A 16348-nucleotide genomic window follows, 5' to 3' on the forward strand; every position below is an offset into this window, starting at 1 on the left:
AGCAGTGGAGCAACAACTTCTTAGACAGCCCTGGAGATAGTTATGTCTTCAGCTGCCTCCCAATCAAAATCCCACCCTCCCACGCAGCACCATGCAGTGAGCAAGTATGATCAGGCAGAGGCCAGTGAGGAACCTGGAGTGCCTGTCAGTGGCACCAATAAACCCAAGATGCCCCCAGGCAGTGGTCACTGGAAAAGCACTGAAAGCGTGGAGAGGAAGGCTGAAACTGGTGCTGGTGGCTCTGGGTGATGGCAGAGCTCCACCCGGACTGTCCTGTGGCCTTTCTGAATGTCTGAACCTACTGAACACAGTCCCTGTGTCTCACGTTACCGGATACTGTTTTTTTTCAAGCAAAGAGATGCTGTAGACCATTCACTGCTAGTTAGGAGTCCTGGCACCTTTATCTCCAAGAGGGACTGGGAGCAATTTTGCACCCACTGTTGCACACTCAGGAGCAGCTGAAGATTTAAACTTTGACAGACTGATTTTCCATTGTTAGGCAGCAAGTGCAACAGCTCCACAGTCTACAAGATGCTGCAGTGGTGTCCCTGAATGCACAGGCAGGGTTCTAGTCCAAGCAGATAGCTCTGAGACATGAATATACCTGCCTATCATCCTTGTTCCAGCATGCTCGGAGCAGAAGTCTGACTCCTTCAGACACAGTATCTGTCTGGCAGAGAAATGCCTGAGGCAGAGCTGCAGGGTGAAGACAGCTCTTCATGAAAGGCTCCATCCATTACCTGCTAAAGCACTGCTCAGCATCTCAAGAATATCTCCTGTCCTCAGAGCACTTGATAAATGCTAATTACACGAGTCTCCCAACACCACCAGCCCTCCAGAGTAAGGGAGGTTAAGCAGTCTCTGTCCAAGCAATTGTGTGGAGATACATTGCTCTCCTCCCAGCTGGGAAGCTGCTCCTGAACTCTCCTTCCAGCGACCAGTGAAGGTTTTCACACATTGTTCTCCCTCCCTGTGCTCCCTGTGCTCACTATCTTCTTTCCTGATCCCTGGGCTCTCCCTTGGCCTATGCCTGGTAAGGCAGGGTGCAATGATCTGCTTTTCATCCCCAGCATTGCCCTCCTTGCTCTGCCCTGCTAGGCCCCACAGACCACCGTGGACTTTGTCCTGTTTAAACCACTGGGCTTTATTTACATTCTGGCTTTGCTTTTTCTGGCCATTTTTCTAAGAACCAAGCTTACATTGCCCTTGTGAGGCTTCCCTTGTGCCGCTTGAATAGGGTGTTTATAATTATCTTGGTCCCTGTGTAGAATGGACAGTCTTTCCAACAGGGAGAGACGGCACTCTCCAGGGAGAAGAAAGCCACCTTGCTGCCTCTGGCTCTGGGCAGAGAGCTGGTTCTCATTGGTGGACACCACCTTCTCCTGCTCCTGTCACGGGGGGCAGGGGAGGCTGCTGAGAAGCCTGTGACGAGATCAGTTGGGCTCTGCAGGGAGCAAAGCCTCCGTGATACAAGAAGTAGTTACTATCATAAAAAGTGGAATATTTTGACTTAAGACAAAGTAGAGTGGAGTTCCATCTAAGTCATTGTGTTCTTTGAAAGTCAGGCAGAATGTCCCTCTTATAGCATGTTTTCTTTAAAATGGTGTTTTTCATGGAATCATCAGGTTGAAAAAGACCTTAGAGATCATCCAGCCCAACTGTACCTGTCCACTACTAAATCATACCCCTAAGCACCTCATCTACCTGCCTTTTAAATGCCTCCAGGGATGGCGACTCAAGCACATCCCTGGGCAGCTGTGTCAGTGCTTGGTAACTGTTTCTGTGAAGAAATTTTTCCTAATGTACAATTTAAACCTGCCCTGGTGCAGCTTGAGGCCATTCCCTGTTGTCCTATCACCTGTCACTTGGGAGAAGAGACCAACACCCATCTCTGCAACCTCCTTTTAGGTAGTTGTCAAGAGCAATAAGGTCTCCCCCCCTCCTCCATCCAGCTAAACAACCCCAGCTCCCTCAGCCGCTCCTCAAACAGATTGTTCTCTAGCCCCTTCACCAGCTTTGTTGCTCTTCGTTGGACACTGTTTTTTCCAGATCCTGTTCATTCTTTGGAGATGATAACACCCTGTGTGCCCTGTGAGCTGTGCTGAACAGACATGTCTCCTGCTGTGGCCCGCCCTCTTGCTTAGAGTTTTCATCCTACCTCTAAGGCAAGGTCAGGCAGAGCTGCACCCAGCTCCAAAGGAGCCAGAGGTCTGACTGTTGTAAGTTCATAATAACATTATACAATAACATAATATGTTCATAATAGCATTATACAATAACAACTACTGGATGGGGGAAAGGCTGGTGATGTAGTCTTCTTGACTTCAGTAAAGCCTTTGACACAGTTTCTCACAGCATTCTGCTTCAGAAACTGTCAGCCTCTGGCCTGGACAGGCGCACACTCTCCTACATGAAAAACTGGTTGGATGGCCAGGCCCAGGAAGTGGTGGTAAATGGAGTTAACTCCAGCTGGAGGCCAGTTACAAGTGGGGTTCCTCAGGGCTCGGTACTGGGTCCAGCTCTGTTCAATGTCTTATCAGTGAACTCGATGAAGGCATTGAGCGCCCCCTTAGCAAGTCTGCAGATGACACTAAGCTGGGTGGAATCATGGATCTGATGGAGGGTAGGGAGGCTCTGCAAAGGGATCTGAACAGGCTGGACCGCTGGACTGAGACCAATGGTATGAGGTTTAACAAGGCCAAATGCCGGGTCATGCACTTCAGGCACAACAGCCCTGTGCAGTACTACAGACTAGGAGAAGTCTGGCTAGAAATCTGCCTAGAGGAGAAGGACCTGGGGGTGTTGGTTGACAGCCGACTGAATATGAGCCAGCAATGTGCCCAGGTGGCCAAGAAGGCCAATGGCATCTTGGCTTGTATCAGAAACGGCGTGACCAGCAGGTCCAAGGAGGTTATTCCCCCTCTGTACTCGGCCCGGGTGAGACTGCACCTTGAGTACTGTGTTCAGTTCTGGGCCCCTCACCACAAGAAGGATGTAGAGGCTCTGGAGTGTGTCCAGAGAAGAGCAATGAAGCAGGTGAAGGGGCTGGAGAACAAGTCTTACAAGGAGCGGCTGAGAGAGCTGGGGTTGTTTAGCCTGGAGAAGAAGAGGCTGAGGGGAGACCCTATTACTCTCTACAACTACCTGAAAGGAGGTTGTGGAGAGGAGGGAGCTGACCTTTTCTCCCAAGTGACAGGGGACAGGACAAGGGGGAATGGCCTGAAGCTCTGCCAGGGGAGGTTCAGGCTTGACACCAGGAAAAAAATTTTCACAGAAAGGGTCATTGGGCACTGGAATAGGCTGCCCAGGGAGGTGGTTGAGTCACCTTCCCTGGAGGTGTTTAAGGGATGGGTGGATGAGGTGCTGAGGGGCATGGTTTATGGAGTGTTAGGAATGATTGGACTCCATGACTCAGTGGGTCCCTTCCAACCTAGAGATTCTATAATTCTATGATTAAAACGAGTCCTTGGAAAGTAACAGAAGAGGCGTAAGATCTGTGGGGGAATCCGTGCCTATGTGAGAGGGACACAAGCTGTCCCGCTGCACAGGAGGGATGTGCCCCTCTGCCTGGCGCTGCCGACGGCGACGAAGGCCAACCCTCTTCCAACACGACCCCTTGACTCGCTCACCCAGTCAAGGGGCGCGCGGACGCCACTTCCGGCGCGGGGTGGAGGAAGGCGGATCCAGCGGGCCTCCTCGCCGGAAGTGGCGTGCCCGCGGCCGCCGAGCCGTGCGTGCGAGGAGCGCGCGGAGCAGGGAGGAGGAGGAGGTGGAGGCGGCGGCGCTCGCGCTCCGGGCGCCCGACTCCGCCCCTTGCGGCCCGCGCGCCGCGCCGCGTGACCCCCCTCCCTCCCCCCGCATCCCCCCGGGAGCCGGGGCCGGGAATGCGGCAGCGGCCGGCGCCGCGCGCGCGCCCCCCCCCCGCCGCTGCGGGCCTCGCGCCGGCGGCGGCGGCGCCCGGGGGCCCGCGGGGATCCCGCTGAGGCGGCGGCCGGCCCGCGCCGCCCCGTCGGCGCCATGCAGGCCCAGCCGCTGCTCTACGAGTTCTTCAGCGAGGAGAACGCGCCCAAGTGGCGGGGGTTGCTTGTGCCCGCCCTCAAGAAGGTGAGCGCGGCCTGGGAAGGGGTTTGCCAGGGGGAGAAAGCGGGGAGGGTGCCGCCGGGGCGTGAGGAACGAGGGGGTTCGACCCCGCTGCTGGAGCCGCCTCGGGTGCGGAGCGCGGCGATGCCTCCTGGGGCCGCCTAGGTCGGGGCCGAATCGCGGCTCCCGCGCTCCCGGGGCCCTTTCGGCTGCTGCGACCCGGCTGCGGGCCGGCGGTACCGGTGTGGTTGTGCTTCCTAATTCCCCCTCGCAGTGTGGCCTCGCTCTTCTGGGCGGTTCTTGAGGTCTCCCGGCGCTGCGCGGCTGCGTCCTGTCTTGGAAATCTTCTGCCCGTCTCATCCGTAGCGTGTGTACGGTTTGTGCCTGATCCCTGGTGGGTAGTCACTGCTTTGAAATGGTATTTCTGCGCTATCCGTATGACTCGCTGCGTCTTGTGTTTGCTTGGAAAGCACCGGCACAGACAGCTGATGGAGCCTGCTTGGGAACTGGAGCTACCCAAGGTCTCAACCAGAAGAGTTTGTTACTTTAGAGGATGGTTATTCCTTGATGTAGCAGAGGTTGTCAGATATGGAGTGAGATTCAGTGCTGATGGACCGTAGGACGTAGAGTAAGGATTCGAGGCAAGTAAGAGCTAAGACTTGGAATTGTTTGCTGGCATCGGAAGCACAAGGCTCCTTCACAGTGGATAAGCCATTCATGGAATCACCCTGCATTGAAGACATTTGCTGAAGGAATAATGGATAAATACATTGGGTGGAAAAGGAATTGTGGAGTCTGAAGTCAACAGAGAATGCCAATGATGACAAGCTACTGAGGATGACAAACTGGCCCCGCAAGGTATAGTTGTCTTGGTTTTGCCATGCTGTGCTCTTATTTCTTATTGTGGGTAGAGGGGTGACAGGACTGAGGTGGAGTTAGTTCTAAAGGCTTCACACTCAAGCTTGTAACTGTCTGACAGGTGTTAACTCTTTCAACATCAGCCCATCTTGAGATCACCGCCTGTTTCTTGTGTTTTCTTAGGCTGTTGCCCCCTGTGCTCCAGAAGCATAGTCTGCTGCTTCTCACTGTTGCCATCTTTGTCAAGGCAGAAACAAAGAATCTGTTGTATTGTCACCTGCTTACTGAAAAAGATGAATAATTGAGTTACAGAAAGCTAAAGGGCAGATGCAAACATTAAATTATTGTCTTAATGGCTTCCTTGTTAATAGAGAAGTCAAACTGTGTGTTCTACTAACAAGCAGCATTGGCTGAGGTGTTTTGCCCTGATAAAGGCCCCATGAAGAACTGAACCTGTCATAGGTGTCGGGTAAAAACATGAACATGGCAGTGTATGTGCTTTGGCAATCATCTGTCATTGTTCACGAGAGAGGTGTGATCTGCTGTCTTGCAGCCAGTGGGTTTTTAAGGCTCTGAACCCTTGCTGTGCTGTACCTGGAGGCCAGTGTGTCGGGACTAGTAACGCAGAGAATGTGGCAGTGTGGTCAAAGGGCAGAAACTGTCCCTGAGGAAGTTGGTGCCTTTGCCTTTGCTGAATTGCCAGCACGCTATCTCAGTAGAGGTAGATATCTGAGGCTCATCTACATCCTGTTTTTTTTTTCAGAAGAGAACCTGTCCTTTGTTTCCACTGTTAGCTGACCAGATGCTGATATTCTTTGCTCAGGTATTGACAGCAAGCTGCTTTCTGAACTCCAAGCTTGATGATGAAACAATGTAGGTTGCACACAACAAGGCATGGTGATTTCCTGCATAGCTGCAAGTGAGACTTAGTAGTTTGGGAAGACCTAAGTTCAATGAATATCTCTGATGGAGAAAGTGACATTTAATTTAAAATTGTTACAGTACGAGGATGGAGTGTCTGCAGCTATTGGGGAAAGCTGCCACGCATGGACGGAATCATTAAAATGCCATTGCCCTTTTGTAACTGTGAGTTGGCTCGTAATGTGGAGCTCAAACTATAGCCTCAGAATCACTTTCTTAAAAAGCAGATGTTGTTGAACCTCTGCAAATGGCTTTCTTGGCTTTCTTTTTCCCAATGAGTTGCTTTGATTATGTAGTAAGAATAAATCTCTTCCTACATCAAATTCTTAGGAGAGCATTTCATAAGACGTAGAACTGTATTTGCATTGGACAGCTGCATTTGCAAAAAGCTGCTCTTGTACCATTCAGGTGATAACACAATCCCCTTTCTTCTGATTCTTTCTCAGATGCCGTTAAGATAGACTCCAGTGCACTCAATTAGGAAGAATATGGTGTGTACTGAGATGCTTCTCTGGCTTGTCTCTGTTACTGTCAAGCAGCAAAAGAGGAGTGTTGCAGAGATCCTTGGTTGCTGAGTAATCGTGATAATGAAGTACAAGAAAAAGAAGTAAGAATAACAGCTCATGTCTGATATTGTAGTTCCAGAGATGGGCAGAAGGTGAGATGCTGGCACTGAAGACAGAAGATTCAAGGCACGTGAAACACCAGAACTCTTGAGTGACTGAAGATAGAGATACAGGGCTTTTAATACGCCTTGGAGAACGGACTCAGAAGGGTTGCTTATGAAGTGATGCCACCTCCAACATTGATGTTCCTTTGCTAATGAATTTTTACAGTTTATTCTGATCATGTTTAGGATAGTTTTTCCTAAACATCTTTTCTTGTGGTTGCATCTTGCTTGTGTAACTCCTGTTTATGCAGCCAGAACTTCTCTGCATGCCTGTGACTTGATTCCTCCCTAATGCATTGGGTTTTACAGTAGAACGCCTGTCATCCTTACTGATGTAAGATGCTGTTGTACCTTAAGCAGTTTGGTGACTGAGAAAAAGAACTTTCTCACTGTATACATAGTCTGCTGTTTGCCTGCTTCAAGTTGTTTTGAATCGGTTGAACTATTCACAAGGAATGCCGTCGGAATTTGTTGTGGCCAGAATTATTGGACTGATGTGGCTTGCTTGACAGCTGAGGGAGATTTGCTTCCAGACAGCATGCTTCCAGCTACTCCATGTATCATTTAGTCAGTCTTGTGTGCCTGTCACGGAGCATGAGAGATAAGAAAAGCTGCCTCAGTGACAAGAGTCAGGAAGCTGTGGCTAGGAAAGGTATTTCTACCTGACTTTTAATTACCTAGTTCTTCAAATTAATAACAGTCCAGTTGCCACCTGCTACTCAAAATGGCACTTCTTATTCTTGGCGCTGCTTCATTGCAGATGTAGAATATCCTTTCTGATCGCTTTGGGTTCTCTGTTCTGATGACTATGGAGGATGAAATTAAGATCCTTCTAGGGTTCGAATCTTCACTGTAATATTTTTCACGATGCAGTGTAATATTGCTGCCTTGATACATCAAGAAAAATGTTAGCAAAAATCTGAGTCTTGCAGCCTCAGTGAGTTGTTGCTGAAGTGTGGGTCCAAGACATTTTTATTTGGTTTTAATTTTCTAAATTTTTAATTGATCAAGATAATAAAAATATGGACTAGGTTGCCAAAGGTCAGCAAATATGTACAAGAATAGAAGAAAAAACATTTTTATGGAATGCTTCTGCTGTCACAACACTCATCCCTACAAGCTGTACATAAAATATTTAATTTTGGAGTGTTTTAGTGTTAAATAGTTACTTGTCAGTAGTTTTGTAGTCATTGAGGGAAGATTAACAAAAGGTACGTTAAGTAAAAATAAAGAGTTTTAACGCTAGTGTAGACTATCGAAGTTACTGAAGAAAATTCGTTTCTTGCCCCCTAGAAGAACCTGCTCTGCGACCAAGTAATTTCTACTAATAATCTGTTGAATGAACTATGTCTGCAAATGTTTAGATAATTTTAGATTTAGAAAAGGCTTAGAAAAATGCTTATCATCAGTAAAGTTTCACCCTCTCTGACAATGCTTGGGAAAACATCTTGGCCTGTCATCTTGTTACAGCTTCTTTGATTTGTATTATCAAAATGCTCTGATAAATATGATGATTTTTTATTTCCTTTAGACACTTTCTCATAAGTACTTTGGCCACCACCACCAAGACTGGTAGCGTGGCAATACCTGTACTTGGCAGTGAAGCATGATTGTTCTTTAGCAGGTGTTGGCTTTTGATTCATGCTGTGACATCTTGCCAGAATGATGGGTAGTCTTACCCAGATATGAAAAAAAGTTATCTCTAACCAGCAGTAGATATTTCATTTTTATTGCAGTTTGTTTTGTAGTTTTAGAGTGCTTTCCTTCTGTTATGCACTTCTCTGAAGCTGCTGAAACTTCTTCTGCTTCTGATGGAACTCAAGTTTGTTGTTCTCTCTGCAGCCATTCCCATGTAGAATTTTTCTTGTGAGTTCTGTATTTAACAGAACAACTGAGAACCATAAGCCTGGTTAATGATGACTTCGGAGTGCTATGCTGGTGGTTTTGTGTAACACATGAAGTTGCTTTAAGAGGTCTTTGGAGAGTTTTTTTCATTGTAAGTTGCAATTTTTCAGCTTTATGATCAAGGTAAATTAGGTTTTTCCTCATGGCTGCATGTGGAAGAGGTAACTGAAAACTGTTGCTGATGAAGTGTAGTTTAGTATCAATCAGATTGTTAAATTCACTATGCGAGTCTTCCTTTCTTATCCATTATCAAACAAACACCTCTTTCTAGTGCAGGATGAGCTGCTGATTGTCAGTCTAGACATGGGTTTGGGTTCTCTTATGACCAGCCTAGGAGTTGTTGGGTTGGACCAGTTGGAGACCAAACCTCTGTGTGAGCTGAAGCTGGTTGATATGCGGTCCTTTAACTAAAATTTGTTTCTGGATTTGGTTTATGTCTCTGCTGCTTCCCATGAGGCTTGTGGGAGTGTTTATTTTCTAATTTATTAAGTAGAGTTTGAAAGAAATGGTTTGAGAAAGCTTTATTTAAAATAAGTTGCTAAGGGTTATGAAGTAAGGTCAGGTATTATTCATTAAGCACTTTTTTTCAGTTGGTTTCATTGACTTTTTCTGGCAGTTTAAATTTACAGTTGCTTAATTTTTAAGCTGTTGCCATTCCTGATAGAAATTTCTTGCTTTTTTTTGTTGGTTTTAAGGGAAGGAGAAAGGGGGAAGGGGAAACCAGGTGATCATATCATAGGATTTTCCTGGAGTGCTACACGTTTTCTTTTGCAGACACTGCTTGTCTCTGCTTGTGTTCCTAAATAGAACAGGAAGAGCTGTTCAAGAAATACTGGCTCTGCTTATCTTCAAATAAAGAGAATCCCAGTCATTTCATTTTTGAGAATTAAATAAGACTGAGAACATGGAACATTCAAAAAGGCAGTCAGATGAGTTGAGTGAAAATGGATCTGTATAGGCAAAGATTTGTAGCTGATGTAGATTTTATTTGTCCATTAGGGTTTTTTGGGGTATTTTGAAGAATTGAAGCTTTTATGAAAAGGTCTTAAGCTGCTCTTTTAGTAACTTCCCTTATCATAAGATAGATATTTTGGTGTGTGTATGTAGGAGGGAAAGGGTGGGTTCTGTCATTATTTAAGGGAGAGGTTAAAGGTTTAGATAAGAGGTCTTATCTAAAGGTTCCTGCTTACATTTCAGAAGTTGTTAGGTATTTTTATCATGTATTCCTAACATAGGGCTGTGAAGAATCTGGTGGGATTCAAGCCGTACTCCTCCTTTTCAAGAGTGATGAGGCACGGTGGCCCATTTTTTTTTTTAATTTTTAAATTTAAAATCTGAGCTGACTTTATGAGAAATATGGAAAGCCCCTGGTAACTGAACTTTTTTCGAATACTGGTCACGTGGTGGTGTATGCTAACAGATGTTCTCATTTCTTGTTTTCACTTAACTTGCATCTTACCCAGTCTTGTCCTAGATAATGGATGTCCTGGGACTTGCTTTTGAGTACCCTCAGATAACACTGGTTCGTTCTCTGTCCTGAGCTTTTAGGTACTACAGCAGTGGCAGATACTGAAATCACATGTTTCTATGATAATGGTGCACACAAGTGATCCTGTAATTTACCTTGTTAGTCTAGTTGTTTTCTTGCTTTCGCTTGTGTGACTTTGAACTCTGAATGATACTAAATCTCACTTAAGTACGAATGAAGCTATTTACTACCTACCCAATAGATAAAGTAGGCTGGCAAGCTGGTGGCACCTCAGGATGTTTTTCTCTACTGAGATGGATAGTTATCATGCTACAGTAGAGCTTGATAGTGCCAGAAGAGAATGGTCTTTGAGGATGATGATGTAATTGCCCCCTCCACATAAATGCTTAGGAAAATGTTTGGAACTTTTATCTCGTGAACTAGGAGCAGGTTGTCGTTGTTGGCTGTGTTTTGGCTTATGATTATGTTTCAGGTTATGGCCTGATGTGGTATTTTTGTTTGTTTGTTTTTATTCTTATAGACTCTGTGTTACAGACCGAAAGAGTTGTGATGAGGCTATTTTAGTCTACGATCTGTTTTCTAAGCAAAGGAGAAACTAGAATTGCTCTTCATCAGTCTAGTTTATCACGCTCTGTATTTATACTGTCAGATTGACTTGGTAATTTAACATCTCTCAAAATACAAAGTGCTAGAGTATACTATAAGTAGAATGTAATACAGATTTGTTCAGTTCTGCTTTAAAATTAACATTAAAGGCAGCATCTTTCAGGCAGCTCAGATCTTTACATGACTGCTTCTGCAAGTCTGTAATTTCTCGTGTTAAGATGTTTCAAGCTGGTACGGTATTTCAGATGTCAGTGTTTGAATTGTAAATAACGCTAGGGACCTGCTGGGCATGCTGTTACTTGGGTACATCCACAAACAGGCTCTGTAGCTGTGCAGGGTGAAGTTCTTAGGAAAAATGAAACTGTTGGCATAGTCAAAATAGTTGCATTAGCTAGTCAAATGGAGACAAGTTCTCCTGTTCTGTTTTTGCCAGAGTGCTTTTAAGTTGAAAAAGCAATGGGTTCTGGAGATTTCTTTAAGACCTTCTGCGTAAGGGTGTGCAGTCTGCAAGAATCTAAACAGGTGATCTAGCATACTTAAATCTCAACAGGAGTTAAATGAGCACCAGGACTATGCCCAGACATGAAGCTTTTCAAAACTAATGAGTACTCTTAGCTGGCAAGTTGATTTCCATTCGAGGCTGTTGTGTGTTTGAACTTTATACGATTTAGTTCTTGCTATAACTGCAAACAGGAATGAAAACTCGGGTGTGAAATTAATAATTATGGCACTGTTATTTGAATAAATACATGGCTCAATATTTGGATGAGACAGGTTGTTGGATTCTCGTGTAACATGATGTAAGCTCTTGTGTTAAGTGATTTGGAAAACTAGAGGACATTTTGAGTTGTGTGCAGTATAATAGTAAAATGGTGAAACTGGGGCTTGAAAGGCACATTGTGAAAGTTAGCATCATCCTGCTGTGGCATAATGTGTTGCCTATCAGGTGTAGGATGTAGGATTTAAAACTGCTTGTCTGTTCAGACTCTGAAGCACTGAGTTTTTGTGTACCTGAAATCTGAACTGGTACACCAAACAGTTAAAACGCACTATTTTGTGAACTACAGAAATGCAAAGGAAAGCTAAACTGAAGGCTTGTTTCAGAAGTTAAATGACTGTCTAGAAAAATAATGGGAGGGGCAAGGAGGATAGTGCCCTAGTGGATTTTGCATCAGTGAGAATTTACAGACACTTGTGACATTCAAGTAAACGCACAAGGACTGAAACTGTCAAAACCTTCAAACTGCCATTTAATACCAGTGGCAACACTGTGGCCTTTTTTTTGGAAGTGTTGTTTACTTTAGAGGCTTCATCTTTTTTAAAAAAAAATCAGTATGGAATGCAAGCTTCTAAACCAGTTCTTGTTTTAGTGAGAGAGCTAATTGAGAATGGATTAAATAATTTAAAGGCTAAATGCTACTAAAATCATTGCTGCCTTTTCTATAGTGCTTCTCTGTGAAAAAAGTCTGTATTTCATTATCATTGACCGAGTTACGAACAATGAGTTGAAAAAACTCTGTGTCTAAAATGTCTTGTACAAACAGTGTTTTAAGAGCTGGAGGAGAAAGATAAATATATGCAGAGGTTTTCTGATTGCCACTGCTAAGCACTGTTATTAATTAGCTGTTTTCGTGACATTAAACATGACTACAGCTATGTGAGTACATTTAAACATTTGAGATCTTTATTTCTGTCAGCTGTAGCTGAGCTTCCCTCATTTTCTTCTGGTCTGCCTTAATAGAGTGATGTTTGGGTGCTTTTCTAAAGCTGTGGCTCATTCTTTCATTATCTTTTTTTGCAGGTAAAGCTGTGCTGTGGGGAAGATCAAAAACTCTCAACTTGAGTTCTTCTGTTTCCTACTAGGTTCAAGTGCAAGTCCATCCTAAACTTTCCTCTACTGAAGATGCGTTTACAGTATGTGGAGGAGTTAATTCTCCAGTTGCTAAATATGTTATGTCAAGCCCAACCAAGAAGTTTTACGGATGTAGAGGTATAGAGAATAATTATTACAAATCCTGTAACTAATTTAAACTGTTACATTCAAAGTTAATATATTAATATGTTAATACTTTCGCTTAATTACCGTTTTCCTTTTCTACATTGTATTTTTGTGTAGCAGAACCCTTTCACATAAAGCCTGCTGAATTACTGAATAGCTGATTTTCCTAACATTTTGAATTTGTTGTTCAATGCCACAGTAGAAACTATATTCTGAACTGTGTTACTGTATAATAGATGATGAGCGTAACTTGTATACATAAAAGCTGACTGGTTCCTTTCAAAAGACCTTTTTTTCCCACTGATGATCCATGCAAACAGTATGCTACTTTCGTCTGAGGCTCTGTGCTGCTTTCTCAGCATGGTGCTTTAGGCTAATATATCCCCTGTCCTCCTGGAAATTTGAACAAAAGTAGTTCTGTCACTTTCTCAGAATGAGTCAAGGAACACTTTTTTCCTCTATATAGAAACCTCTTGTCTTACAGTTACCTTTTCAAATATCTACTACAACCTCTTGCTCAGAAAAGCAGCTGGGTGTTTCAGAAGAGAACTTGATCTGAGAAGAGTTTCTCCGAGAAACACATTAGTTAAGCTAAAGGAGTTAAGCTTCTCAGCCCAGGAACATCTCTGGTAGTCGTTTTGTGCTTAACCATGATTTGAAAGCTTTGTTGCCAAGCTACACACTCCATATGCAGTGAGCCTGTGTGGTTTCCAGTGCACTGGGGCTGTTCCTGTGCGGGTTAGGTAACAGAACAAGATGCAACCTTCCTCACGTTATGAAGGAAGTGGACTAATGGCAAAAAACGAACCAAGCAAACCCCAAAGCTTCTCTTTTTTTAAAAAAGGTGATCCTGCCTCTGAGCTCAGAATTCATGAATTTCATCCTTCTCTTTTGAATGCTGACACTCTGTTGGTGTCTCAGTGTCCTGTTTAATGGCTGGCTGTTTTTACAGCATCGTTTCTGGTCTGGCAGCTGGAGGAGACAAGAGCTTTGTGGAGATTGAATGCTGTTTTTTAAACAATGCTAACAAAAAGCTTGACACACAGCATTGCATGATGAGTCTGTAGGTCTGTGAAGTCAGGATGAGAAAATGCAAGAATTGGAGATAATCGAGCAACTCATTTTAGCCCCCTTTGTGTTACCACATAATGATGCTGTCTTTAATTATGTGGTCAGGACACTCTTCATTGTTCAGTCAGTAGGCTGGATGTGTTAGGGCAGTGAATTGGTATTAGATAGTGAGTGGAAATTTTTTTTTTGGTAGGACCTTTGCTTTCCTTTTGTGGAAATGTTATGATGAGGGGAGAAAAGAAAAGCTCGTACTTTGGAAAGATTGGTGCCCCCTTTTATAAAATTGTATTCTGTCTTCAGTCTGCTTTTGTCTGAAAGTTTTTGTTTGTGTACCTTGTCCTGTACCACCTCTTTATAAGTGGTCTTAAACTTCATCTTCCACATTTTATGATTGCTTAAATGAGGGTCATATTTACGTAAGTGAGCACTAACAACCAAAACAGTCAGTGGGAACTGTGGTCTGAAAAAATAAAATGTGAAGTTATCTGACAGACTAAGATTTCTGGTATCTCTAAACACCAGGGCTGCCAAAAAAACGATGAAGCTTGTGAACTTCCAGAGACTTGTGTGTGAGTTCCTGCTAGAGAGTTCAGTGCATGGGATAGTGTAGGTGTTCTTAGGCACCCTGACTGCTGGAAGGAGTAAACAAACTGGGGCGTATATGGTCTAACTGTAGACTATGAAACCATTTTAAAATATGTCTGTGCTGTTGGACATTCTCTTTTCCTCATTATATCTATTGCTATTGTCAGAGCAGTTGCATGTATACAATATGGACCGTGTGCTGAACAGTAAAGGTTCAACAACTTCTGTTGTCTCATTCAGTGGCCAATTTGTACAGAGAATAAAGTGCTAGGATAAAAATGTAGGTCATGTATTTAAATACGAATTACCAGGTATGTGCACTGTGGGAGCAGGTTTGTACTTGCAATGGCAACTTAATTCTGGCATTTCCAGATTTGAGCACTAGATTATGTCGAGGATAATGATACGTCTTATTCATGGTGCAGCATGCACCAGCAAATGAGAAAACTTGCCGTGTATTTTACAAGCTTTTTATAGTTGAAATAATTGAGCTAGCAAACTTTCTTTTATAAGTAAAGAAAGCAATTTGATATGTAATATTGCTAAGCTCATTCAGGTTGTGCATTTACCCTTTATCCTGTTTTTTTTTTTTTTTAAGGATCGTGTTCAAAAAAAGTTTTCCCCATCCTATTGATAAGTGGGCAATAGCTGATGCGCAGTCTGCTATTGAGAAGAGGAAACGAAGAAATCCATTATCTCTCCCGGTAGAAAAAATCCATCCCTTATTAAAGGTAAGCTGTGAAGTAATCTCTGCTTTTAGAATGGAATTAGAAGTTGATACCTTTCTTTCATGTAATGTTTTGTATGCTGCCTGAAATGTAAACAAAAGGAATAAGAATATCTGTGTTACATAGTTGTAGGTGGTTCCAGTTAGTTAGTTAATTGCATACATTCCTTTCACTTAAATTTAATCTCTATTGGATAATACAAACCTAAGAACTCTATTTGCTATAAACTTAATTGTTCTTATTGTGTTTTGTGTGACTAAAAAAACACACCAGAAGCTTCTGGAAAGATAACCAATAACAGTTTAAGGGAGGTTTATAGGTCTGTTGTTGGCCATGGTCACTTCCATAGTTAAAGCAGCATCTTGCGATGACACTATTTCTTCTCTAGGCCTACCGACTTACTGTCTTTCTGTTACTAAAATAGACTGTGGGTATGTGGTGAATATCTTGAGTAGGATCTTAAACTTACTGATTTTAGTTGTGTTCACTGATGGTGTGTATTTTGTCGACTGAGTAATGATGGAATGCTTATTGTTTTCCTTTCAGGAAGTTCTGGGCTACAAAATTGACCATCAAGTGTCCGTTTACATAGTGGCAGTATTAGAATACATTTCTGCAGACATCTTAAAATTGGTTGGGAATTATGTGCGGAACATAAGACATTATGAGATTACAAAACAAGACATTAAAGTGGCAATGTGTGCTGATAAGGTAAGTCGAACTCCTGTTTCTCATCTTAACAGGATTTTTAGTTAAATTTTGACAGGACAATGTCTATTCCTTGAGTGCATGAGTGTTGCACTTTTGAAACAAGAAATTACTGCCAATAAAATGTGATTCCAGTAAATACAGCAAAGCTACCAAAAATCTATGAGTTTACAGAGCTGTTGCTTGTGCATATTAATAGTTACGTTTCTCTTCCTTCTGATATCAGTTGCCTAATCCCAGCAAGGTGTGAATGCTTTAAAAAGAATTGTGAAGCAGCACTAACTTAAATATCTAACATCTAACTTAAAAATCTTCGCTCTAACAGCGGAGCCTTATTTTTGTAGCTTGAAAAAAGGCTGAAATTAAGCCTGGGTCTTCTTCCAAAATAAATAAGACTTTAATGCATGTAAAAGTAGTGTTTCAAATGGTTCAGCATTTTAAAACAAAAAACCCACCTGCTTTAGCATCTTGGTCTAATCCTCTTTAGTGGTTCATGTTTTTATCCATAGATAGTTTTTCTTGTAGCTTCAGAAGATTTGTTGGGTTCAGACAGGAGTTGCCTCTCTTTACAGCAGTGGTAGAGCAGGTCCCCTGTTTGCAGTCTAGCTTCTATGACTGCCTCGTTTAGCATCTCAAATTTTCCATTGTTTAAAAAAAATAAAGTTTGAAGTTAATCTTTTAAGAGATGGGATTTAAAATCTCTAGTCCTTGCTGAAGTCTAGAGATTT

The 16348-nt window shown here is 43.2% G+C and overlaps 1 protein-coding gene across 1 annotated transcript in view; it reads left to right on the forward strand.

Annotated features, from left to right (window-relative positions):
- The first annotated feature begins 3957 nt into the window (after positions 1-3957).
- SOS1 (SOS Ras/Rac guanine nucleotide exchange factor 1) overlaps positions 3958-16348 on the forward strand; it is a 47293-nt gene continuing 34902 nt past the window's right edge. The window contains 6 exon segments of the mRNA XM_054061939.1: positions 3958-4104; positions 12393-12437; positions 12439-12519; positions 14783-14794; positions 14796-14915; positions 15459-15623. Coding sequence (XP_053917914.1) covers positions 4018-4104; positions 12393-12437; positions 12439-12519; positions 14783-14794; positions 14796-14915; positions 15459-15623 — 510 coding nt within the window. The 5' untranslated portion in view covers positions 3958-4017.

Source organism: Cuculus canorus, chromosome 3 (assembly GCF_017976375.1).
Source record: "Cuculus canorus isolate bCucCan1 chromosome 3, bCucCan1.pri, whole genome shotgun sequence".
NCBI classification, from domain to species: Eukaryota; Metazoa; Chordata; class Aves; order Cuculiformes; family Cuculidae; genus Cuculus; species Cuculus canorus.